Here is a 25,551-nt window from a genome sequence, read left to right as displayed (position 1 = left end):
TGGAACATAGGTGACTAAAAGCATAATAAAAACTATGAAACCCTCTGCTGCAACATCAGACAAATCTTTAGAACAAAGGAAATGCATGCTGTGCCTACCACTCCAATCATGGAAGATCTCCTACTTTCTAACCTGTCTTTGGAACTGCAAACAGCTGGGCCTCAAATAGTGTACCTTTTTCCTCTTTAGTGTTTAATCCTCTTTGTTTTATGCTACTGCCTCCAAAAAAATCTAAATATTTCCAAGCCATGAGTTTAATGTTTATCGTTTGATTCTATTTTATACCATAATAAGTACAAAAATGTTACCAAAAAAATTTAGTTTCAAGAAAGAGAGAGTGGTGAGTAAAGCACAGGGGACATAAAGGCTGGAATACAGGAGGAGGTTTAATTTGGCAATTAGGAGTTTCCAGAAGACTTTTCTGAGAGGAGGTCAGGAAAGTGATGAGAGAAACACTGGACTGCAAGGGACTGAAGAGAAAATGTTTGATGAGAAAGTGTGAAAGTGACTTTAAACAACTTCTCAGAGAATAGTTTTGTTGGAGAAAAATAACTCTAACTTATATTAAATAATATTAACATATGCTCCCCCTGACATAATTGATAATAATATTTTTTAAAAAATACATTGAAAAATTCACACTTTTTACTGAAACAAAAACCACTTACCTAGGTAGCACATTTAGAATGTTCAGAACACAATTTTATGATAAACTGAGGCATACTGAAAACTGAAGCCTCTAGCTACCAGTATTTCATATTTATTTATTCATTCATTTATTCAATAATTATATACGCTATTCAGTAGTGTTTAGTCTTTAGTAAGAGCTCATTAACTTTCATTTATTATAATTATGATGTGTCTATTTTGAATGTCATATTCATATGCAAATATGAAAAAGAAATATTCTATTTAAACTCAGTTATTTTATAAATGTGTTGGCTTGTTTAACATCTTTGTTCATAGAATATTTTTTCCAAGCCTTGTATTAAACTTTTTGAGACCCTAAGTCCTTTAAGAAATTAACCAAAGCTATGGACGTGTTCCCTCCAGAAATGAACAAGCCCACATTTATAACAAAATTTGTATAGATTTTTAGCATATGAGAGCATTTTGTTTATCAAAAGCTGATACAGGTAGGGACATTTTCAGATGAAAGAAGCTTTAAAATTCTTCATTTGAACTATTTTTGAAGAAAATCTTTCCAAGATACGTCATTCATTTTCCTGCCATCTTAATCAGATTATAGGAACTTTCATCTTGATAGATAAAGGCCATGATTTTAGACATAAATATTGTGCTGTCTTAGGACTCATGTTCTCAAAGATGAGGCACGAGAAGTTGTTTGTTTCCACAGTCTGGACTCCACACTCTACTGCATTTTCCAGTAGGTCTTTTTCCACATTGTTTCAGCATTTCAGCTAGTCTATTTGCTATATATGTCTTCTGGCAGCACTGTCCCTGCTCCCAACTCATTCTGTCTACACCAGGAACCGGAAAATAGAAAGGCTGAAACTATATTTAAAGTTGAAATAAAATAGGCTATCAGCAAGGTTCTGACATTCTCTTATTAAAGTGTGTAGTCATCATGCTATCTATTTTTGGCTATTCATCTCTGTCTCTTTCTGAAGGAATTTATCTATATTCCAGAAAAATGAGGGGGCTATGTATACATGCTTTATGAAAAAAAAACTGTAATCTCTCTGAAAGACATGATGATCTTTTGAAGTTCTTTAAATCGTCTTATTTCAATACACTCTGAAGAAAATGGCCATAAGGAATAGGCAACCATTCTTAGTTACTTAGCCTATTTATCACTCACGTGCTGTGTGAATGCATGTGTGTGTGCTCAGCACAACAAGCTCAGTGTTGCAGGATTAATATTTGAACTTAGGCTGTAAGACAAATGAATGCCAACTCACAGATTTCACAATTTTCTACTGTAAATTATTCTCTTTGTGTGTCCCTGTTCAAAAACCTTGGAAATATGAGACGAACAGTATAATCATGTTTTAGATATACTAGGATCAAATTGGATAACATAAAGAAGATGAATAGCAAGTAATTATTGTCCATATTATCCAATTTGACATTAGTGGATTATGATGGTTATTTTTATGTGTCAACTTCACTGGGCTAAAGGATGCCCAGAAAGCTGGTAAAACACTATTTCTTGGTGTGTCTACGAGGATATTTCTGGAAGAGATTAGCATTGAATCAGTAGATGGAGTAAAGAAGAGCTCCCTCGCCAACGCAGGTGGGCATCATCCAATCTTCTGAGGGCCCGAACAGAACAGAAAGGCAGAGGAAGGGCAGGTGTGCTCCCTGCTTGAGCTGGGACGTCCATCTTCTCCTGTTCTCGGACATTGGTGCTTCTGGTTCTTAGGCTTTCGGATCCAGATTGAGATTTACGCCATTGCCTTGCCAGGTTTTCAAGCCTTCGGGTTGGAACTGGAACTACTGTATCAGCTTTCCTGGCTTCCAGCTTGCAGACAGCAGATCACGGGACTTCTCAGCCTCCATAACTGTATGAGCCCGTCTTCCAAAACAAACTTCTTTCTGTATGTTCCATTGGTTCTGTTTCTCTGGAGAGTCCTGACTAATATATGGATACGCTTCAGAAAACTCCTAAATATTATTGAGAATAATCTTCTTCTGGTCATCAAACTATAGTAAGTCAGTCCCTGGGCTAGTATTTGGGGAAACCAGCAATACTGTTTTGGGTAGTATAATAACGTTTGGAATATTTATTCACAGAACATAACCTTTTTTTTGTGTGTGTGGATAATTAGTGCTACAGAAGCGATCAGAAGGCCAAACAATCACAGTCTCCTTACACAAGATTGAAGACAATATTGGCTTTATTTGCAGCATTAAATTGCATTGAGTTACTATGCTTAATATATTTCTTAAAGTTTAGTGATAATAGAGGAAGTGGACAAACCTAAATAACATAATCTTAATGCAAAAAGATAATGCACACATTTTTCAAATAGACAGTTTTGGTAAATCAGGTAAGAAAGGTAAAGAGGAATAAATTTTTACAATTTATGGAATTTTTATAGTAAATAATACTAGTGCTATAGAGACTTTAATAATGCTATTGTTCAAACAGCCTACTTTAAGTCCAAATTTAAGTTGATAAGACTCTGAAATTAGCTTTGTTTTTTTAAAGTTTTTTCCAAACACATTTTGGACAAACGCCATGCATCGACCTGATGATACATTTAATTAGCAATGCCCTTTAGACTTAGATGTTAACATTATAAAAGGAGCAAGAAAACAATAGCTCTTTGTTTCTTCCCCTTGCTTTTTCTTGTAAGTTACTTTGTGAATTGTCTGATCTGGCACAGAGGCCTTCCTGGTCCTTCCTCACCGTAGAAGTCATAAGGTCCTGAGGAGAGTGGTTCCAGCGTGAACCACCAGCATGCCAGAAACTCTCTAGCTTCTTCCTTCCATGAGCCCAAATACTCATAGCCCAACATGCTCCCCCTTTTTCTACAGACTTGATCTTTCCTCTCTGAGCCCAGCCATTTTGGAATGCACATTTAATTTGGATTTTCTCTGATTTCTGAATTCATCCTTCAACAAAGATACTATTTTTGGTCCCTTTCTCTTCTCATCACTCATGGCAAGGGACAGCAGACTCCGTTCCTGAACCAGCACAAGCTACTGAACACCTGCTCCAGGGAAAAGTCTGGGTCCTCAAACTGACTGGGAAGGTAGGTTAAGACATAAATCTGACTTCAGGCCTTATGCCACATGAAGATGGTGTATGGGTGCAGAGATGTCTCCAGCCCTTTGGGGACCACATCACGTAGGCTATCCTCACCTGCAGAATCTTACCGGCAGTTAGCTATTAGCCATTACAATTTAAGGTCACCCTGGTGGAAGATATCTTAGGATCAGATCGAGTCCCTACAGGATCAAAGTATCTTCAGAAGAAATCAAGTGTAAAATGAACCACCGAAAGCCTTAATCATAAAAAACAATTATGTTCTGTACCAGTTGAACTCCTCTAGTTTATCCTTCAACCAAGTGAGGTCTTTTCCTGATCCAGAAACTGAAAACTAAACATCCCATGGACAAGAATGTGAGGTAAGACAGGTTTATTTAAACACGCTATTATCCCTAGTTCAGTGGTCTTTATGTGACGACCACTAAAGCAAGACAAATGACAGAAAACTTTTCTGAAGCACAGTGACATCATGAAAGGAAGCTTTGAAGGAGTGAAAAACCTTAAACCTATATCAACTCAATGTATCTAATATTTAAGAATATTTCTTTTGCTCTTGCCATTTTTTTTAACTACAAGGAGAAATGCGTCATTTGGTTAATATAATTGTTGTGGGCTATGTAATTGTGGCTCCATAAAAGTGTGTGTAGGTTTTGCTTCACTGTCCTCCCTCTAAAAGACTATGTTAAAGGCAATTCCAGGAAGAAATATGTTTTCACTTGATGTTCTTGAGTGTCACAGAATCCAGTTCAGATGGGCTGAGAGGCCCACTGTGCCCTGGAAGTGACTCAGGAAAACCGCAGCAACAGCCCCACGATCAGGACCCTTACAGGTGTTCTGAAGTGTTCCACAGCCCATGCAGACTCAGCACCTCCTCGGGACGCCTCCCAAGAAAGTAACTCGGCATCCTCATGAACAATGTATGGAAGATTATGGAGACTCATCTTTTAAAAAGCTCACTAGAGCATATATAATATAATGTCAACATTAGACTGCATAGCAATGAACATTTGGAAAAACGGAAAAAAAAGTACGTATTCTCCTTTACGTGTACATGTGCAGACAAACACAACTAGGCCCATATAAATTCATACAAACGCATGCAGATGCATACTAACCTGTGTGTGTGTGTGTTTGTGTGTGTAATGTGTATGTGGCTGGGTCTGTCTAAAAATCAGATACCAAGTATTATAATACATTACTCACATATACTTAAAGATACAAACAATGGATATTACACTTAGAAATGTATGGTGCAGATACTTGCAATTTTTTTTTAATTTGAGTAAGATTTTGGGAAAACATCCTATTTCTTACCTACATTTCCAGTCATTAAGTACGAATTCTGAAAGTCCATCATCCCCATTCCAACAATGTGTATAAAATCTTCGATCACCTGCATTAACTCTATCGAGCCTGGATAAATCTACAAAGATAAGCAAAGGTTAGATGAAATAAGGTCTATAAAATGGAATATATAACTGCAATTTTAGAAAACTACACAATGAAGTCATAAATGAGCTCTCCTTTATCTGAAGAATTGTCTATAACTGGCAACAGCTGTATCTTTTTGAACCAATAGTTGAGAATGACACCAGGTGTCACACAGCAAGAACTTCGCAGGTGACACCATGCAGTGGTTAACCCGAAGGAAATTCAAAATATCTAACAGATTGTATACTTAGAAATAGCATGTCTTTACTTTTGATGGACTCCTTTCCTCACTTAAATAATAACATAGAACAAACACTAAAATTTTGGGTTTGTCACATTTTTTACTTAGCATCTATAAGATGGACACAGGAAGAAAAACAACTATTATTGCCATCCTGAAGATATTTACAAACTATTAAGTTCACTGCAAAATAAACATCTTGGGAGAGACATTTATTTCTAATAATTATAATAGTCACTGTACGAATAATAGTGTCAGCAATTTTACGATCATCGTAATTGCTCTAGTGTCGATGCTGCATGTGTACACACACAAAACAGACCCAACGCCCTGTCACTCCACAAACGAGAAGCAGATGAGAGCTTTCTTAAAGACGACCTGCTCTGGCAACAGCTCAGTGTGTGGAACATGAGGCCAGTTAAAAGGTCACATGATTTTAGCGTGTAAGCCATGATGCTTGTCAAGTCAGCCTGCACTGCATAACCACGTTACAGCAGAAAGTCTTCTGAAGTGAAGCTCATTTCTTTTAGCCATTCAGCACCACTGCAGCCTCCAGCCTTGAAAGTTTAAGTGGATTAGGGAGTTTTAGTGGTGTTGTATTTGCAAAGGCCGGTGCAGAAGAGGAACCGACGCTGATTAGCAGGAAAGCACACAGTAAGAGTGGAATGGGACTCAGGAGGAGGAAGACAGGCCGGCAGGGCGGATAGCAGGCACAGTGTGCACATTCTACAGGAGCTCGGTGCTGCTCCCATCCGAAAATCAGACGCGAGGATGCATAATATAATTACTCAGGTACACTTGAAGACATGAACAATGGCTGCTACAGTTAGAAATGTATGGCATAGATAGTTGTAATTTTTTTTTAATTTCAGAAAGATTTGGGGAGAAATGCTATATCTTACCTACCTTTCCAATCATTAAATATGAATCCTGAAAGCTCATCACCCCCATTCTAAAAATGTGCATGAGATTTCCATCTGCTCCAAGCTCCTGCTACTACTGTCTTTTCCCCTGTTTCTGTGTAGGTGTCTGTGTATGTGAGTACGTGCAGTGTAAGGGTAAATACAAATTAAAAATAAGAGGCTTAATTCTCGCTGGTGAAATGGACTCCCTCCCCAAGCCTGCTCCCTCCTCCTTTCCCAGAGCTTTCACTTTAGAAAACTAGTAAGTGTTAAGTTCTTTGTCTGTCTTTTTGAAATGTAAGTAAATCCTTTTAAAAGCTAACTAGGCTCTCACCAGCTAGACAAGCCAGGACTGTCTCTCTTTGAAATGCAACCATCAGGGAGGACAGAGCCCCAGCTCTCAGCTGCTGCGGAGGGTGGGAATCTAACCTCAGCAGGCGCCTGGCTCTAAGTTGCAAAGTCCTCTTCAGTCTTTAAGATACTATAAGAAATTCATTTTTTCTTTGGAAAAGCCAATTAACTAACAAGATGGTCACCCAATTCCCAAGGGAAGCTAGGATGAACCGTGTGTGCCAACCCGTGCTGTCAAGTCCTCCTACTGTTTATCTGGAGGACACAGGTCTGTATGAGGGTGGGATTTCTTTCCGTCCTTTCCATCTCCTAGTGGGTTGCCTGGGATGGGCATCACATTCTGGTTTAATGCTTATTTAACAGTAAAGCTGCTTTGTTTCTCTTCTACTTTTGTGGAGAAGTTTACTAGGTTGGCAGCAGATTTGTTTTTAATTATATTTTGCCAACAGTATCAAGTGTATAGAGCCGGGGTTGGTAAATTTTTTTCTACAAAGGGTCAGACAGTGAATATTTCAGGTTTTGTGGTCATGAGGTCTCTGCTGGAAATATTTAACTCTGTCCTCCTTGCACCAAAGCAGCCATAGATAATACGTAAATGAGTAGGTGTGGCTATAGTCTGAAACTTTATTTAGAAAACAGGTGTCAGGCTGGACTCGCTCACTGGCCTCAGTTTGCCCATTCCTGTTGTAGAGACACATGAATTTTCAGTATAACAAGGAAATACAGAACGTAATAGCATGACTGAAATGGCTTGCCTTAACTGAAATGGACTCGTCAACTCCAACCACAATGATGGTGGATAAAATAGTGCTACACAGAGTGTAGTTTGTTTTTCACTCTAGTATACTATGTTTTTAGGAGGATGCTTTAATTAAATATAGTTTGATCCTCCATAACTGTGGCTGATGTGTAGCAAATGAGTTTTGAAATAGCTCTATTGTTAAAAAGTGTAAATTCTGTTTGTACAACCCTGTGTTGTCAGTATTCACATTTCCTCAGCCAGTTTTCCAAACGTACACAGAGCTGTGTTTTATATTGCATTTCGTTGAGGCTATTCCTCTAAGATAAGATAAGGGGACCCACAAGGGACTATCTTTGGTAGATTTTAAACAGCTCATTTCCAAAGAGGTCACCCCCTGGGCCACAAATTCGGGAGGTTCATTTACCATGTGGCTACATTTATGACAACACATTTTAGTAAAAGCTACAAACAGTTGTTTTTTTTAAATTTCAAATAGTTATTTTTAAAAAAGCACTAAGGATCATCACTACTGAAAAAAAAATATTTAAACGATAAGAATACAGCCAACTCAAAATCACAAGTAAATAGATGGATTGTGGATTCAGGATTTTCCATTGACAAAGTTCTGCCACCATTCATTATTTGTTCAAGTTGGGAACTCACAGTAAATAACACCATCTGATGAATTGCAGTCTTGTTGTAAAGAGGGTATTATACATTTGTTCTAAATATACCCATAATTAATAGTCTCCAGCATACTACAGAAATGTGCTTAGCCTCCGCAGCTGTATTCTAAGGAAAGACACCATTTTCCTACAGTGAGTGAATGAGGCTTTCCTCTAGAAGAAAGCCAAGGACAAATATATAATTCAAGCTAGCAGAAAAAGATAGATTCAGGGTCTTAAACTAAGGAGTGATTTTTCTCTTGCTACGGCCAGAAGCACAGCATTTGTACCTGATAATGAGGTGGCCGCACACTGGACTATTTTTAGAGCTCCTGTCAGAATGGGGATAAAGGGCGTGCTTTACTCTTGAAGCCCAGAACACGGTTCTACAGGGAAAAGGGGGGAGATGGTTCACCTGAACCCCAGTAAATATTCTGATTTTCAAGATTGCATTGTTCTCTTGGAATTTTTTTAAAGGGTCAAGGAGAAAACTTAAAGAACTTTGACATTCAGTTGAATTAAATTTCACATGATTTTTTTTAAATATTCATAGTCTCCCCTTCTTAACCTCCAACCCATTTTCTCTGTAATTCAGAAATAATGTTATTCACTGTATGCCAGTCAGTATAGCACAAATGGCAGTGCAAGGCATTTTAAACTAAATCAATAGGGCCACTTGCCATCCTGATCATGCAGAGTAGAAGGAGAAAAAAGCAGAACACACATTTTTTAAAAGGAGAACTTATTTTTACAACTCTTGGCTTTGAATCAAAACGCATATCTGTATATATAGTCCAGATCATACGTAACATTGCAGTAAACGTAAATGATCTTACTGGTTAGTCCCCCAGAGTTCCGTTTGTAATATGTGCTTTAAGATTTGCTGCTTTTCCCATAGTTTGTAGATAGGGAAGACACTGATTGTTGAGGCACACAGTTATCTATCAATAACTTAAAGTTATAAATTACTTAAACCTGCTCAATTTTTTCACATGTGTAAATATCATTCCATACATTGTTATGATAAAAGAGATCACTTGTTTCCTCTAAAATCAGTATGTTAACCTAGATTGACTCTCACAGTTTTCCTTTATGTTCTTGGAATAGCAAGCCATTAATTTCTTTAATTTTTAAAAACTTTATTTAGCCAACTTCATTTTAAGTTTTGAAAGAACTCCAACCTTACCTGTTGTGCATCTTCCCATTTTTCCTTGTTTTCTTCATCTAGAAGGTTGCTAACTATTTGAAAGAAGTTCTGTAAATTAAATTAGATAAAAGGTTTAATGTTACATGAGAGAACATACTTTTCAACAACATCCATTTGGACTGATTATGCAGAGAGGTATAAATGCTTTGCAATATTGCTTATGATTCTAACATATTATTCGTCTAGAAGATCTCTGAGGACCCTTTCTCAGCACCACAATTCCAGGATTTCTGCCTAACTTCACATATACACCTCAGAAGACACCCGAATGAGTAGAAGACTTATTCTCACTCACAGTTGTCTGTTCCGTTATAGTCTCCATATTCTATTCTGTCATACCATTGCACAACTATTCCTTATAAATAAGCATTCTTCCTTCTGTAATGAAAGTCTCCAGTATTTGTCTTATGACAAGTTATCCAGTTAATCATGAACCACGGTCGCTACCTACACTGCTGTTTCAAAGAGAATTTTAGTGAAGAAAGACTACGGGCAAAGCTGAGACAGGCGACAGTACCCTCAGTTGGATGCTGGCTCTGCCCTTCCAGGCTATTTTACTTTACTTTCACAACTGCCTATTGCAAAGAGTACATGAAATTTTCCATGTACCTGGCACACGTGGTAAGTGCTCAATAAATCTTAGCTATTTTCAAATTCTTATTCTTTACTCTTCTGCCTTTTGCCAGCAGGCCAAAATAGAGGCAAGAACAGACACAGTAGCATGTTCCTACTCAAGTTCCAAATTCTTCCCTCATCCCTAACTAGCTGGTGAAGACCTGTTGGCTTTGCCTCTGTCTAGCAATGCCCACACCGAGTGTGCAGTGTTCCCCTTCCACACGGACAGGCACATTCAGGCGTTCCTTATTCCTTCCCCACGTCCTCATTGGCAGAGAGCGAGGCTCAGGTCAGTTCAGCTGTGTTAGCGCTCATTTCGCACACGAGGAATTTTTACCAGAGACAGACTTTCCTGTCCTCTCACACTACACTGTGTTGGCAAGATACAGGAGCCAGGAGAGGAAAACTGGAGTGCCTGTTGAAGACGAGTAGTGACCTGGGGTCACAGGAGACCGAAGTAGTGTAAAGTGAAGCCATGACATTTGTCTTAAGCTATGTAGACGGTGGTCCCTTGGCTGGTCCTCAGGGCGCATCGCTCCTAACTGGTATGTATGTACTCTAGCGGGAGCACGCCCTCGGATGATACATTAGCTTAGGATAGGACCCCCCGAGGCAGTGAAAGAATCATGATTTTTTAGCCTCATCTGCCTTCTTCCCATCTAGCTTTTCAAAACAGGCCTTTATTCTAATTCCAACTAAATTCACCTGGGTGTTTTTAGAAGAAAAACAAAGCTGCTTCATTTCCTCTTCTCTCGTGGTTTGAAGCTGTTAGTATCTATATTTAATTGCCCTATTTGTGCTATTTATTTTAATAGTTCTTGGCAATCACATGGTCAAAACATGTTTTATGTCATAACCTCTACAAAAGTTACACAATATTTTACGCAACTCTTGAAAAAATTGCAAGTCTATTTTAGACCTGTTTTCAGTTCGTTTAACCTTTTTGTACTAGTAGCCATTTTTTCTACTTAAAATTTCCTGGTTGGAGTGATAAGATTTTAAGGGCTTAGTCCATTGAGCTGTAACGCTACCTATAGGCAGAGAGAATTAACCTTCAGAGTCCTTCAATTGCCCGAGGCTGGTTAACTCACTAGGAGACGTGGTGCTAATGAGGCAAATGTTGCATATTTCATCCCCGCACATTCCAGTCAGCTGTGCTGAGGTCCACGGCTGTGGTCTGCGTCCTAACCCCTGCCAGTTTTCATACAAAATGCATGCTGCTGCTAACAAGAGACACCAGGAGAATGGCAAGCAATTTGTGCAAATGCATCTCCATTTCTGGGAAAACATTTCACAGAGCACGTTTTATTGACACTGGGTCAGTGACTGCGCTCTGCACATGAGGGCCAGTGAGCACACACAATTCCTTGATGAACATGATAAACTCAGAGTTCAGTTTTTTAAAATCACCAAAGGGCATACACAAAACCCACAAATTATTAAAATATACATTCAACTAACCAAACAGACAGTGTAAGAGATGTTTTTGTACCATTTCTCAAGACCAATAAAGTGGACTTTATTAAATCAGCATGGGAAGGTAGTACAGAATCAAGCTCCCCTTCCAGCTCCCTATTGACTGGATTTGGGGATGATCAGTTGTGGGGCCGTGCAGGTGCACACGGAGCTAAGACCGACCATCTCAGGTGGGGTGGGGAGCCATTTATAGGGACTCTGACTCTTTCGTGTTCCTCAGCATTTCCTCAGCACAGGCAATGCCTTGTCCATGGCAGGTCTCTAATAAAGTCCTAGCTCAAAAGGATAACGGACTTACAAGGCCAGTGCACCTCAGGCTCTCTAACAAGACTCAGGCATTGCTCCTTTGGGCTGACCCTGCTCTAATCCCTCTCACACACATCGAGAAAACTTATATACAAATCAATCCACTTCAACATGCGCTCAAAGGTCAGACTGACAGGACACAGCAGAACCAAACAGAACAGTATTTTGAAGAAGAAACTCATAGCACTTCAGGTCACTGGACTGAATTTTTGACAAGAGTATCAATCAGCTTCCACGGCAGCAGACCCAGCACTTGCTAGAATTCTTCAAGAGCTCTGCTAATTGTGGTAACATCTCTGTTCTGTTGACTTATAGATCAGGTCCCTGATGCCAGCCCCTGAGGTGCACCTGACAGTAGGTTCTGTCTTGTTTTGATCAGGCCTGATCTCTACGACCTAGACTGATTAGAGGAATGGAGTGTCCTTGGTGAGTCTGAGTTTGGAGCTTGGACTAGGCAGGCCTGGTCTGAAACTCCCCAGCATTTGGTAACTGGGTAGCTCTGGACTCAGGCTGCCCAGCTTGGCCGCACGGCTCTGACCTGTAAGACAGACATGACGACAGCTGCCTGGCCGAGCTGTGTGCAGCCTGGAGCTCATTCTGAGCACAATATCTGATATGTGGTAAGTGCTCAGTATATGGCGGCTCTATGATTTTATTTCCATTGTGTTATCTTTTTTATGCCTGGCCGCATGAGTTGTATTTACAGCCACGTTATGGCAAATATGCACCTACAATGTAGCTATAGACTCTCACAGCCAGTACCAGCATCTCCTGGCCTCTCTCATAGCTTCCTCCTGTCTGAGTGATGCGTAGGGCATGAAGCTCATTCACCGCTACCTTCGGGGTCCATCATTTGTTCAGCAAAAACTCTCCTCCGAAGAATGCGCTTTGCTGGGAGGGGTTTCAGGATTGTATAGACACCTACTGTGTGAGAGGCACTGTGTGGAATGGTTGTGGACGCAAGGTCAAGGCGGCGTGACTCTGCTTTTTCTCTGCAGGGAGTTTTACGGAAATCAGTGCAGTAAACGTACGTGATGAAGAGGCGTGCAAACACTCCTGCCGCATCCAGAGGGCAGGCCCTAGATTCAGCCATGACACAGAAAGGACCCACTATTTGATGGAAAGCAGTAAATGACTCATTGTACTACTTCTGATTGGCTTCCACTCGACATATTTCTCATGGATTATATACAGTTTTCTACGAATGTACTGAAGCATATCTGAGCATTTTGTTTTTGCTGAATTCCTTGTGGAACTAAAGCTGCGGATGAGGGAGTGAGCTGAACTATCTGAGCCACAGGAGGTGTTCTCCTCCCACCCCTGCAGGAAAGCGCTTGGTCACTGAAAGAGAAGGACAAGCCCTAAGAAATAAGACTTAATGATGGCTTGAAGGAATTGTGGAGGTCCTGAGGGGAAACATAGGGGCCCGCAAGCAAAGCTTAAGGCTTAGCAAGAAGCAGGGACCAGCCATTAGGATAAGGATGCCTCGTCCAGGATAGGTCACTGATTCCCCAGTCTACAGTGCAGCTGATGGCCGCAAAGCCAAGCACGATCTGTCTCCTCCTCTCTCTCCAACTCCATCTCGGGCTATCCTGCCCACACTTGCTATAGTCCATGTTCATCAGACTTCTCTGTGCATCCCAACCCTTTCCTGCCTCTGGACCTACAGAATACTGTTATCTTTCTTCCAGGGCTCTACTTCCCATCTATACTCGAATAATCCTTCCTTGACCTTCACGTCTAGATTCCTAGGCAATTTCTTCAAAAAAGGCCTTATCAGGTCACCAGCACTCCCCTAAGTATAAGGATTCTGCATATTCCCTTTTTTTTTTTCTGATTCTAATCAATGAGCATTTTTATTTTTCATTTACCAATATCTTCATCATTCATGCTTGGCAAAAAAATTCCACGTACAAGGAAACAGCCATTTCATAGAAGTAATCAACCCTGAAAACATGATGTCAAGGAAGAGGTTCTGTCTCCCCTAAGGGGCCCTGTTCTCTGCTCTGATATTCAGTCCTCCCACACCCAGCGTGAAGTAGCGTGACGTCACTGACTCCACTCCACCTCCACATCCATCAGCGACTCAGCAAAACTACCATGCACTTACTCAAGGACGAAGAGTTGCCCCTTCACCCTGACCTAAATGAGACACTAGGGATGCTGGCCAGCCAGCCACACGGCCCCACTCACAGGGTGGCAAACACACTGATGTTGCTGCTCTGTGTCGTCTTACTTTAGAGGACATTGCAATTTTTAATTATGATTTACTTGTAGGATCATCGGTTTATGGCTTTTTCCTCTCCCAGCCTATAATCTAGTTGGGATTACTTCTTTTTTGTTCAGTCTTGTGCCCCCACTGCACAGCATACAGCACAGGACAATGTAAATGCGCAAAGATTTCAAACCTATTGACTGCGTGCCTACTGTGTATAAGGTCATAGACGAGTCTTTGGGGGAATCAAAAAAAATCAATAAATGGTCCCCACCTAATTTGCTGCCTCCTTTCCAGTTCAATACTCTCCTCAGCCGTATACCCAATGTCACCAGGGTTCTCACTGTGTCGCGGGAAGGAGATAGGACAGTTATTTTTACAGATGAGAAAACTGGTTATCTTGAGGAAATACGGAATGAAACTTTCCCTGTGTAAAACGCCATTCTGACATCTCAAGGCCATCCTGAGCACAGACACGTAGTTTTGAGAAGTTATAGGCCTCTAATTAATGGAGAGGAAGCAACTATGGATGTTCAACCCTGGCCCTCGGGTTAGACACAGCAGTAACCAAGGAGGGAGCCTCCTCTTCTCAGCTAAACACAGTGAACCCACCCTATGCATCGCCCTCGCTGCCCACCCAGGCAGAAAGTGTTGGTAGTATGAGTGCTGCTTTGTTCACAATAGAATGGCATGAGGAGAGTCACAACAATATAACCCAGGTGGCAAGTGAAGGGTGATCTGGCAGGAAGAAGATGGAGGAAGGAATGTCAGTAGGAAAGATCATCAATAGCCCAAAGTAGCGGTGATGAAGGCCGAAAGGAGGGCAGCGCAGGAGGGAATAGAAAGGCGAAGAGAGACATGGGAAATACCTGAGGAGCAGCATTGCATTTACTTACTCAAGAGGCACTTATTGAACACCTACTGTGTACTTGGCCCTGTTCTAAGTGCTGGAACACAACAGTGAGCAAGACACACGGGGGTTCCTGCCCTCACAGAGCTTACACTCCATTTGGGTAAAGAAAGGCAATAAATAAGCAACTAAATATTAAAAATAAGATGATTTCAGATGGTGATACAAAAATAAAATAGTCTATGGGGGTAGAGAGTGACTGGGTCAGGGAGGGGTGTGTGTGTGTGTGTGTGTGTGTGTGCATGTCTGTGAGTGTGGAGACTGCTTTGAGGGGAATGGTCAGCAGGAAAGAGCTTTCTCAGGAGGTGATGTCTGAGCTGGGAACAGAGTGATGGGAAGGAGAAGCCATGGGAAGACGCATGGAAGAGAGTTCCAGAAAATAATGGGACAAGAAAGTACAAACCCCCTTGTGTCACGGGCACAGCCTGGAAAAAAGTTTAGGAAGCAGAAAGAAGGCCAGTATAGCTGGAGTGGTCATGACTAGGGCGTTGGATGGGGTGGAGCAGGAGGATATGAACACTGGTTGGAGAAGATAGGCAAAGGGTCAGATAAAGTGGGGCCTTGATCCCACGAGGGTCACGTGACATGAGTTTCATTAAAAATAAAAATCTAACTTTGGCTGCTAAGTGAAAACAAAGTTCAAGAGAGTAAAGTGAAGACAGAGATGTCAGAAAATGTCCTGTTTATGGAGGCGAGGATGACAGCAGCTTGGTTCAGGGAAACTCATGACACGGTGACAGATTGCACGGGAGGGAAAGGACAGAATCCAGGACTGTCATTTAGGACAGTGACGCAGTCAGCCATGCCGAATACCACAGAGGAAAGAGCAGAGCTGCGAAGGAAGTCGGTGAGCTCCGTTTTGTTCCAGTTGAGCATGAAGAATCTACGATCCAGCTCAGAGAAGAGGCCCAGGAGGCTGTTGCAACTATAAGCTTGAGGCTCGAAAGGTAAAAACCTGTGAATCATTATCCTAGTTTAAAACCAGAGAGTCTTGAGGGGAAAAAAAGATCACCAGGAATAGAGCTGAATAGGATGACGTCAAGGTTAAAACACTGGAGACAGGAAGAGGAATAAGTAAGAGACGAGAGATGGGAGGGAGGAAGAGAAGCAGGGGTGACAGGTGACAGAATAAAATAAATTCAAAAAGAAGACTCTCCACCAGGGAGATTAACACACAGGAGACCCACTAAGCATTCAACGAGGTAAAAATCCAGAGAGAGTCCACGACGTGGTGCGGGAAGGAGGACACGCATTTTTTCAGCCTCGATGCACCTGGCTGACACCATTTGCATTAGTCACAGACAAAACCACGAACACACTCAGATGACAGATGAAGGCACGGATCACAGATGTCCAAACCCCTGTGACCTGCCTGTGACTCTCCTTCTTATCTCCTATTCCAGAAAGCATCCAGAAATGAAACTGAGTAAGAGTAACATTATCATACAAATAATCTCGGGTTTGCTCGAAGGTATTTTTTAAAGGTAAACATCCACAAAGCGCTTTAACTACTTTTTTTGGTAACAGGTGAATAGACAAAGTAACTGACAACTGAGCAAGACAGAGTTGTAATACTATGGTTTAGTATTTAGATCTTTTATCCAGAATATCAATCAAAGCAGCACACCCACTCGCCATTGGCAGTTAGAAAGTGTCAAGGATTCAGGAAGGCAGGGGATTATAATCCAGGATATGATTCAGAGACAAGAGTCTGAGCCACGGAAAACCAGCGGATAAACTGAGGACAAGGGGATTGGGTGTCAGGGTCGGCAGGTCAGCAGTGGGCTCCACCGCAGGCTGGATGACGCCACCTGGACTGTCCGAGCTCGAGCACAGCAGTCTGCCGGATCCAGGAGAAGGCGAGAGCAGACAATTGAAGCAAATGTTCCCTGATGTGAACGAGTTTAGGGGAAAAAAACCACTCTTTAATAACACCTTTGTCTTCTCCTCTTCTTTTAGTCACAAATCTCACGGAAACTCTGACTCATTTTGAAAATGAGAGAAGAACATCGTTCCAGGAATGGCTGGCTGTCTTTCACACTCATCTCACTGGTCCGCCCTGATGTAAGCCAGGTTGACCTGTGGAGTTTCTGAAGAGCTGGGACGGGCAAATTCACACATGGCTACCAGCCTCTCTCTCCAGGCTAAGTTTACGATCAGGGTTCCAGCAAAAGGCACAGCAGATGGGAAAGCCGACTGGAAAGAGGGAGCATCTGACCTCCAGTGCTTTGGGGCATGAGCTGGGGCTGCTCCTGGTTCCCCATTTGAAAATGAAAGGTAGAAAAATCAGTGATGCTAATATGATTAAATATGCTAAGTGATTATTCCCCAGAGACAGTCTGGCAGAGCAGCCAAGGTTATAAAAACATCATAACTCAGCAAGGCAAAATCATCCCCAAATCCAGACAGGGGTGCTTCTTAAGCGACGAATGAGGTGAGGACCAATCACCCAAGTTTGGGCAGGCCTGCTGACACACAGAGGGGCCAGCACATGCGAGAAGCCTGCCCCAACCCAGGTCTGGCCCCCGCGGCACTGTGGGCAGCAGCTGCAGCGGGTCCCGTCCTGGGGGAAGGTGCCTGGCACAGGTCTCTTTGCTGAAGGGAAATCCTCACAGTCCTTCAACATTCCCTATTCTGGGCTTACCTGTGTCCACCCCAAATGCATGTATTGAAGCTCTCACCCCCAGCACCTCAGACTGTGACCGTATTTGGAGACACGGCCTTTGAGGAGAGAATTAAGTTAAAATGAGGCTCTTGGGGGGGTCCTCATCCAATTCAATGGGTGTCCTTATAAGAAGAGAGGAATAGGATACACAGAGAAAAAGGCCACGCAAGGACAGAGAGAGAAGGGGCCACTTGCAAGCCAAGGAAAGAGGCCTCAGGAGAAACCATCTTGGACTTTTAGCCTCCAGAATTGTGAGAAAATAAATCTCTACTGTTTAAGGCACCCAGCTTGTGGTATTTCTTAAGACAGCCTGAGCAGACTAATACATTCCTCAATAACTTAAAGACAAATCTTTGATAATAAGTGGAATCACAACCGAAAGCCACCTGTACATTGTGCTAATGCAAATCTCAATATTTTCTTGACTCTGAAGGAAAGAAGGGCAGATTCTGAAAGGACAAAACTACCTCTCGGATGTTTCAGTGCATTTTTTTAAGGCTCAATCAAAATAACTATTTCCACTCCACGTCAGTCCCTAGTTGACAGGCTGCGCCGTCCATATTCTTAAAACTTCTTTCTCTGCCTCCCTCCTTGTCCCGACCAGTTGCTGGGCATACAGCACCTCCCAAGGAGACCGTCAGTTCCTCGCGGCCAGCAGCCATCTTCCAGATTTTGTTCTTGGTAGGATTTACTCGTTGATTTGTGCAGCAAGATTTGTGGTTAATATCTCACCCATTTAAAGAAGTTATTTGGCACTGAATTTCTTATTTCACCTTTAAATGAGGGCAAGGTTTTAAATAATACCTAGAAAGAGCCGTTCATTAGTTACACAAGGCTCCCTCCACTGCGGAGAAACAACAAAATCCTTGCAGGCTCTCAAGCACTGACAATAGCAGCCATTTGTGACTCAGAGCGTTTGGCAGCTGGGAGTTATGGCCCCGTACACGACTCGGCTCCCACTGGGCCAGGAGTCCTGGTTACTGATTTAAGCCATTCTCTGCATCCGCTTGCTCTCTAACTTTAAAATGGCCTCACCATGTTGACCTTAAGGACCAATGCTTTTCTGACTCTCATTTTTTTTGAGGCATTTCCTACCCTTCTCCGCTGTAAGAAGTGAAAAAAAGAGACAAAAGGCAGTCTCCACACTTCCTTAGGTGTTGCCATGAGAAACATCTGGCCTTCCTTTCTTCTTAGTGCAAAAATCAAATACATATCTGCAGCGGCAGCAGATACCTGTGGTCCAGAGATCCCTCGGGTTTTTGCTCCATCAGCATCTCACCTTCTCAGATAATAAGAGGAGCTACACTTCTTGAGCTCTCACTCTGTGCCATGTGCTATGTAGGTTTTTCATAGACAATTTAACTCTCAGCTCAGCACTATGAGGTCAGTACCATTATCCCACACAATGGGAGAAATAATTGAGTCACAGAGAGGTCTTGTAAGTTGCCTAGTGTCACACAGCCTACAAGTGGCAGAGCCACGACCTGAAGCTCAGAATTCTGCCTACAGAGCAGGTACTCTTGGTCATTACACTCGACCGCCTTTCTTACCTCCTCTACTTATGCTGGAGGAAATTATTAATCTGCCTGTTGCACAAAGTTCTTTAAGCAGAGGATCTCAAGGCATGAGGTTGTGTCTTGAACACTAGAGTCGTTCTACAAATCCAAACCAAAAGAGTCCTTACCAGATCTTATTTTGTCAAAAAAACGAGACTGTCTCTGGAGATGAGGCTCACTATTACATGATGGCACGATATTATCAAGGTAACAGGTGCTTCCACATTTATCAGTGCCTATTTCATATGCAAAAGGTGAAAGTGTCTCCCCCTGAAACCACGAGAGAAATAATACTCAGGGATCCTCACCAGGTGACTTAGTGCCATTGATGGGCAGCCTGAGAACGATCCGCAGTGCAACGTCTGTGCTCGCTCATCAACTGTTTTAGGAAAGAAGATGCTTGACTCATTCAAAGTCACTACCTCTGCTTTCAATTTAATTCCGGCGTCACCTTCCTCTGAAAATTTTATCTAGAACATAGTCTGCATTTAAGAAAGAAATTGGAAGCTGAGATTTGACCTTGCTTTGTAACCCCGATCATTGGCAAATAAGTTTCTCAAGCCTAGGGAATGTGTTAGATACTAAGTCGTTTTCAAACACTGAGTGGTACCCTGTTTGAGGGTCACTCAACTTTACTTAAAGAAACAGAAAAGAACACAAAATACCAGACAGTACTACACATAGTGAAGGTAAATATGATTTTGTAAAACTCTGGTTTTCAAATATAGATTGGTGTAAACTATGTCTGTCTTACAGTTGGTCACTGGCAAAAACACTTGGAAAACAGCGTCAGGGAAGAGAAAGACACTGGGGAGAGACACATCCTTGCGTTCAGCGACTCTGAGGGCACAGCACTCTAAGCGTGTCTGTGGATACCTCCATGTGTGTATTCTTTCCAGTATTTTCTTTCCTTCTCCCTGGAATAGAACCCGTCTGAAGAGACTACCTCTCATTCCACTAAGAGAAAACGCCTCCTTCTTTTCTGATGCATTGTCACAAAAACGTACTTTATTCTTTCTCACCTCCAGACCACTGCCGTAGCCTCTCCACAGGTTTCTTTCCCCCAGTCTGTCTTTACTCCCTCATCCACATAATCTATCTCTGCCCAGCCGTCTGTCCAAAAATGCCACTACATGTAGTAACTTTGTTTATGGAGAAGCACATCTAGACTCTTTCCTTTGGCTCTGACCCTGCCTATTCCAACACGCTCTCATTTTCTGCAAACCTTGTTCTCTTGAGCCTGCTATGCCTTTGGTTGTGCAGTTTGATTATTTATCCACTCTGTGCCCAGCTTGCTTCTCCAAACTCTATCTCAAGTCCTTACTCGTCCACGCATTCTTTTCTCACTGTTTTAGTTCAGCTCTCTATAGTTCCAGAATTCTTGGGAGTGAGACGTACTGTGCTTCTCTCTCTCCCTCATTACGGCAGTCCAGCTTCATTCATAAGTTTGTTCTTTCTTCAGGGACACCGTAAGCAGCTTGAGAGCAAGGCTCATCTTCTTTCACGTTAAGAGTTACAATACTAGCAAGAACGGCATTATAGAGTGTCTAGGATGTGCCAGATAATTCACAAATATTATTACGTATGGATTATCATGTATTTAATCTGTATTATCTCTAAGCCTCACGAAGATAGTCACTGTTGATCTTCATTATTTGTGGATTCCATCTTTGCAAATTCAACTACCCGCTAAAATTTACTTGTAATTCCCAAATCAAAACTCACAGCACTTTCACGGTTAATCATGGACATTTGCAAAGTGGCAAAGAAATGTGAGTCACCTAATGGGCATGTTCCCAGCTGAGGTTGAACATGGCGAGGCTCTGACTTTTTTTTTCCAGCCCACATACTGTAAATAAGTGTCCTTTTCATGGTCTATTTAACGCTCAGTCTTCTCATATGTTTCCGTGTGTTCTCGGTAATTTCACTGTTTAAACCGGCCCCCAGCATAGCACTGAAGGACTATCTAGTGTTCCTAAGCTCGAGAAGGCCAGGATGTGCCTTCAGAGATAAACTTTGTTCGGGCCTGAGTTACAGTCTGTTGGCCATGAGTTCAATGCGAATGATTAACAATATACATTCAATGAGGCATCTTTTAACAGAAACACACATAAAGCAAGGTCCTGTATCAACCGGTTGATGACAACAGTATGACCAGATTCTCACAGGAACCTCCTCCTGTATTTTCGCTGGGAGTAAATGATTCCGTATTTGTTAATTCAGTGTTTGCTGCAACTTTATAGACTATAATTATCATGAATAATGAGAATACACCATATACTGGTTCCTCTTCATTTCTTGTTTAGAGATGAAGAAATAAAGTAGAGAAAGATTAAGCAATGTGTCTGAAGACACAAAGATAATTACTGAACAACCGGGAATTTCAACGTGCATATGTCTGATCCGACTCTGTCAAGTCTTATAGTTCCTGGTGCGAGCAGTGCAAACTCAACCCTCTATTGATAGAATGAGACTCAGGACGAATTTTCCCAGTGGTTAAAAAGAGAAAGAAAATAGACAAGTTTTCCTCTCCTTCTCTTTCTCTCTCTGAATTGAATGTTTAGAGTAGTTTTCTTATTTTTGTGAAGCAATGTAAATTCCCCAATATTCCTACAATACCCATATTCACTTATTAATTACTTCAGCAAATATCTGAGTGTCTACTATGCTTCAAGCACCAGGCTAAGCCCTGGGGACATAACCGTCTTCAAACAAGCTTAAAATTTACCGCTGAAGGCAGACCTGGAAAGAAAGAATTATGTTATGTGAGAGATTTGCTATCGTAGGGATATTTACAAGGTTTCAAAAGGACAGATGATTAGGAAAAAATTGAATTCTGTCCGGGATTTGACGAGCAGATTTTTGAGAAGAAATGGTTTTTGAGCTGGATCTTGAAGGCACTTGCATCAGATGGGAAACGGGGAGGACATGCCACATAGGCAGCCAACGTGAGCAGAGATCTGGAGAGATGACAAAGCCCCAGGGTTTGGAAAAGAATATGCCTGAAAGGAAAAGACTTGTGGAATATCTTTTCCACCAGTTTCCAAAAACAAAACTATTCCTATGCATTATCATTCCAAGACATACAAGCACACTTTATTTTTTCCCCATTTTTAACAGGTTGTGGCTATTCTATGTCACTTTCATCAATGTAGCAAGTCAGTCTTTTATTTGAATCTATTTTTAAATAAAATGTTTTTCACATAACTACATTTCAAAGTGTGTATTCTCTTTTAATAGTTTTACTCAGTCTTTCTTTAGTCTTTGCTCATTTCCCAGTTTTTTATTTTAAAAAAGGTTGGAAAACCTCATTGGTAGATATGTAATTATTAATGTTGTCATTAATTAATTAATTCAATAAACATTTGTTGAACATCTTCTATAGGCAAGATTCTATGCTAAATCTTGTTTGGGAAAGGGGGAGCCTTCAGGAAGCAGAAAGTTCATCTGGCTCAAGTGTGTGAAGAGGAAGAGTAATCCATGCACGTGGCTGGAAAGATAGGGAACCTACATACGTGGCGTATACTAGAAGCCAAGATAAAGACTTTAGGTTGTCATTCAGGGGTCTTGGAGCTCCACTGAATGTTTCTTTCTTTCTTTTTCTTCTTCTTCTTCTTCTTTTTTTTTGGTGAGGAAGATTGGTCATAAGCTAATATCTGTTGCCAATCTTCCTCTTTTTCTTGAGGAAGAGTGGCCCTGAGCTAACATCTGTGCCCATCTCCTTGCATTTTGTATGTGGGATGCCGCCACAGCATGGCTTGAAGAGTGGTGCATAGGTCCATGCCTGGGATCTGAACCAACTAAAGTGGAGCGCATGAACTTAAACACTATGCCATTGGGCCAGCCCCCACTAAAGTTTTCTGATGAAAGAGTGATATAATCAGAGCTGTCCTAGGACAACTAATAGGACCATAGTGTACAAGATGGATGAGCGAAGGAAAAGATCAAAGAATGGATAAAAGAAGAGAGGTCATGGAAATTATGTATGCTGAGGTGACTGGAAGCTAAATTAGGAAAACAGCAGTGGGAAGAGAGAAGAAAGAAAGGACAAAGAGGCACTGTGTAGGCAGAGGCCACGCAAAGAGAGAAGGAAAAAGTCAAGATGACATTATGATTCCTGCCTAAGGATTGCTAATTCTTCAAAGAGAAGTAGAAAATGCAAGACAACTTGGGATTCAAGATGAATTTAGTTTATGCTAAGCTAAGCCTGAGATGCTAGACAATCAGAAATGTTCAGGGCCCTTGGAAACAGAGAATTGACATTTAAGTAAAGTACAGGAGATGCTGAGTAAGGCTATAAGTCAGACTTTACAAATAAGTAAAGACAATAATTATATACTAAAGATTTGTATAAAATTGTGGAAAGTAGGCTAAAAGAGGTACAAATGTCTCTGGGATTTCAGGGAAGAGAAAGATCATTTTCAGATGGATTTCCAGGCTTGCTGGTCTGGCATTCAGAAAGACTTGCTAGAGTTGGGCTAGGATGTTGACAGGCAGAGATGGAGGAAGAAGGAATTCCAGGAGAGGAAGATATACCAGGTGCCGAAAGACACCAGTAAAGACAGTGAAGAAGAAAATGCAGCTCCTGTTTATGAAGAAATTACTAGGACATCAATGTGCTTAGAATTCTAAGGACTAATGTGGAAGACTAATGAGAGAGTAGGTTGGAAATGGGGAACCTATTTCTGACTATGCCAAAATGACAACATCATCAGCCAAATTGCTCTATTTAAGTCAAACCAGCTAATGTCCATGCCCAAGCATCTGGTGAAACTAATTGTTCACTAAGTCAATGCACTCTAATGAGCAGCGCAATCAAAATATGCTCCCAGTAGAACCTGGTGATCTTCATTTCTTGAATTTCAGCACCTAAAACTCTTGCAGCCCTACACTCCTGCGAGTTAGAAGAGGCCCTAAAGACTATCTAGCGCAACATTCTGCCTGATGCTTCAATCGTGAATACAAGTGTCTGGGAGTTTTTGAAATTACAACTTATATTTTGCGTCAAGGACTTCAAATGTTATTTTTTCATGTAAATGGTAATAATGGATAGAAGGATTTCAGACCTACAGGGAAAAGTCATACTTGGCTTACTTTATAAAGTTTTTAAAATTGGAAAACTGTTTCATTCTTTGTAAGGAAAAAAAGCAACTTTGAAATGCTCAAATGACAATAATTTTCTAGCCCACCCTCCCAATGTATTTTTACAATTAAAAATGTATTCCTGGACACTGGTGATATAATAGAGAATGCAGCGCCAATAATACTCATTGCAGTTACTTTCAGTGGCATATGCATATAATTGAAGTGATATATGCGCCTATATACAATCAGGGCATTGATAGCTGATTAAAACAAAGCAAAAGAAAACAAGGAACAAAACCAAAAAACCACATCCTCTGCATTCTCCAAGTCAATTGCAAATAAAACTCCCAAAGGAAGGGTAGGTAGAAAGAAAACTATCTGATCTGGGAGTTTTGCCAAACTTTTACCTTAATGAACTTTATGCAGGGATACAGGAAGAACATTACGCTGGAAATACAGAAATCAACCCATCATTCTTGGCAGGAGTAGACTCCAGCCTACAGCATGCAAAGAGTTAATCTGAAATGCAAACTAGAGCTGCATTTAAATATGCTTTGTTTGCCATTCAATGAGCTTTGTGTTAATGGCCAAGGCAATCCTGAAATTGGGTGAGTACTTAAACTTGATTATGGAGATGAATGATGTTGCTCTAGAAGTCTCCATGACAAGGAAAATACACTGTGAGGAGTTATTGCATTTCTTATTTTCCTATGCAGACTGTTCTCGATTTGCCTGATATTTTCAGGAAATGGTTCCACAAAATTAAACATAGCCTTCCTCCTTCTAATAGCAAAACCCCAAACAAAACTTAAATGGCGCCTTCTTTGCATATTATGGTTAATGTGCTTTCATTATGCTTAATGTACTTCTAATGGTCTCCTATGGCAAGATGGTGATATTAAATGTAGGAATAAAATATCCATGATACAACCTTGAATTTTCTATAGTGCCTTTATCTGAGGGCTCCAAACACTTCACACACATTCCCATTCAGCATCTCCCTGCAGTGCATTCTGTGTTCTATGGTCCAGGACACCGGGGAATGGGATGACTAAGGGAATTGAGGTCATTTCCAGTGCTCACCCTAAGCACAGCCCCGACGTCTCCCCTGCAGGAATTAGAGCTTGCTCCCTCCAGGCCAGGCTGTCCCCAAGATGGCTGAGCTGGCTTCCAGGGCCAAAAATTGATTGCACCTCCAAGGGATTGCCTCCCTTACCTGGACGCCATCAGAGGCAGGGATGTAACTCGCCCTTTTAAACGTGTCTGTCACATTTCTGAGGATTTCCACGGACATCAGAAGATCGCCTGCATAGAAATTTTTCCTCTGAGTTAAATCCAACAGTGTCTTGGTCACCTGGGACATTCCATCACCTGCCAGCATTCGCTGCCCCTTAGCAAGGTGTTCTTTGATCTGTGATGGTCAAAGGAACAGAACAAACATCAGA

The 25,551-nt window shown here is 41.4% G+C and overlaps 1 protein-coding gene across 8 annotated transcripts in view; it reads right to left on the bottom strand.

Annotated features, from left to right (window-relative positions):
• ADGRB3 (adhesion G protein-coupled receptor B3) overlaps positions 1-25,551 on the bottom strand; it is a 644,987-nt gene that overhangs the window by 308,023 nt on the left and 311,413 nt on the right. For all 8 annotated transcript variants that reach the window (XM_070584837.1, XM_070584838.1, XM_070584839.1 and 5 more), the window contains 3 exons: positions 25,323-25,517; positions 9,258-9,326; positions 5,054-5,162 (listed from right to left, as the gene is read on the bottom strand). In XM_070584837.1, the coding sequence (XP_070440938.1) occupies positions 5,054-5,162; positions 9,258-9,326; positions 25,323-25,517 (373 nt within the window). The remainder of the gene's footprint in view (positions 1-5,053; positions 5,163-9,257; positions 9,327-25,322; positions 25,518-25,551) is intronic.

The sequence above is a fragment of the Equus przewalskii genome, chromosome 19 (genome assembly GCF_037783145.1).
Source record: "Equus przewalskii isolate Varuska chromosome 19, EquPr2, whole genome shotgun sequence".
In the NCBI taxonomy this organism is placed as follows: domain Eukaryota; kingdom Metazoa; phylum Chordata; class Mammalia; order Perissodactyla; family Equidae; genus Equus; species Equus przewalskii.
Note: the sequence above shows the minus strand (reverse complement) of the source record. Positions and strands in the feature narration are given on the sequence as shown.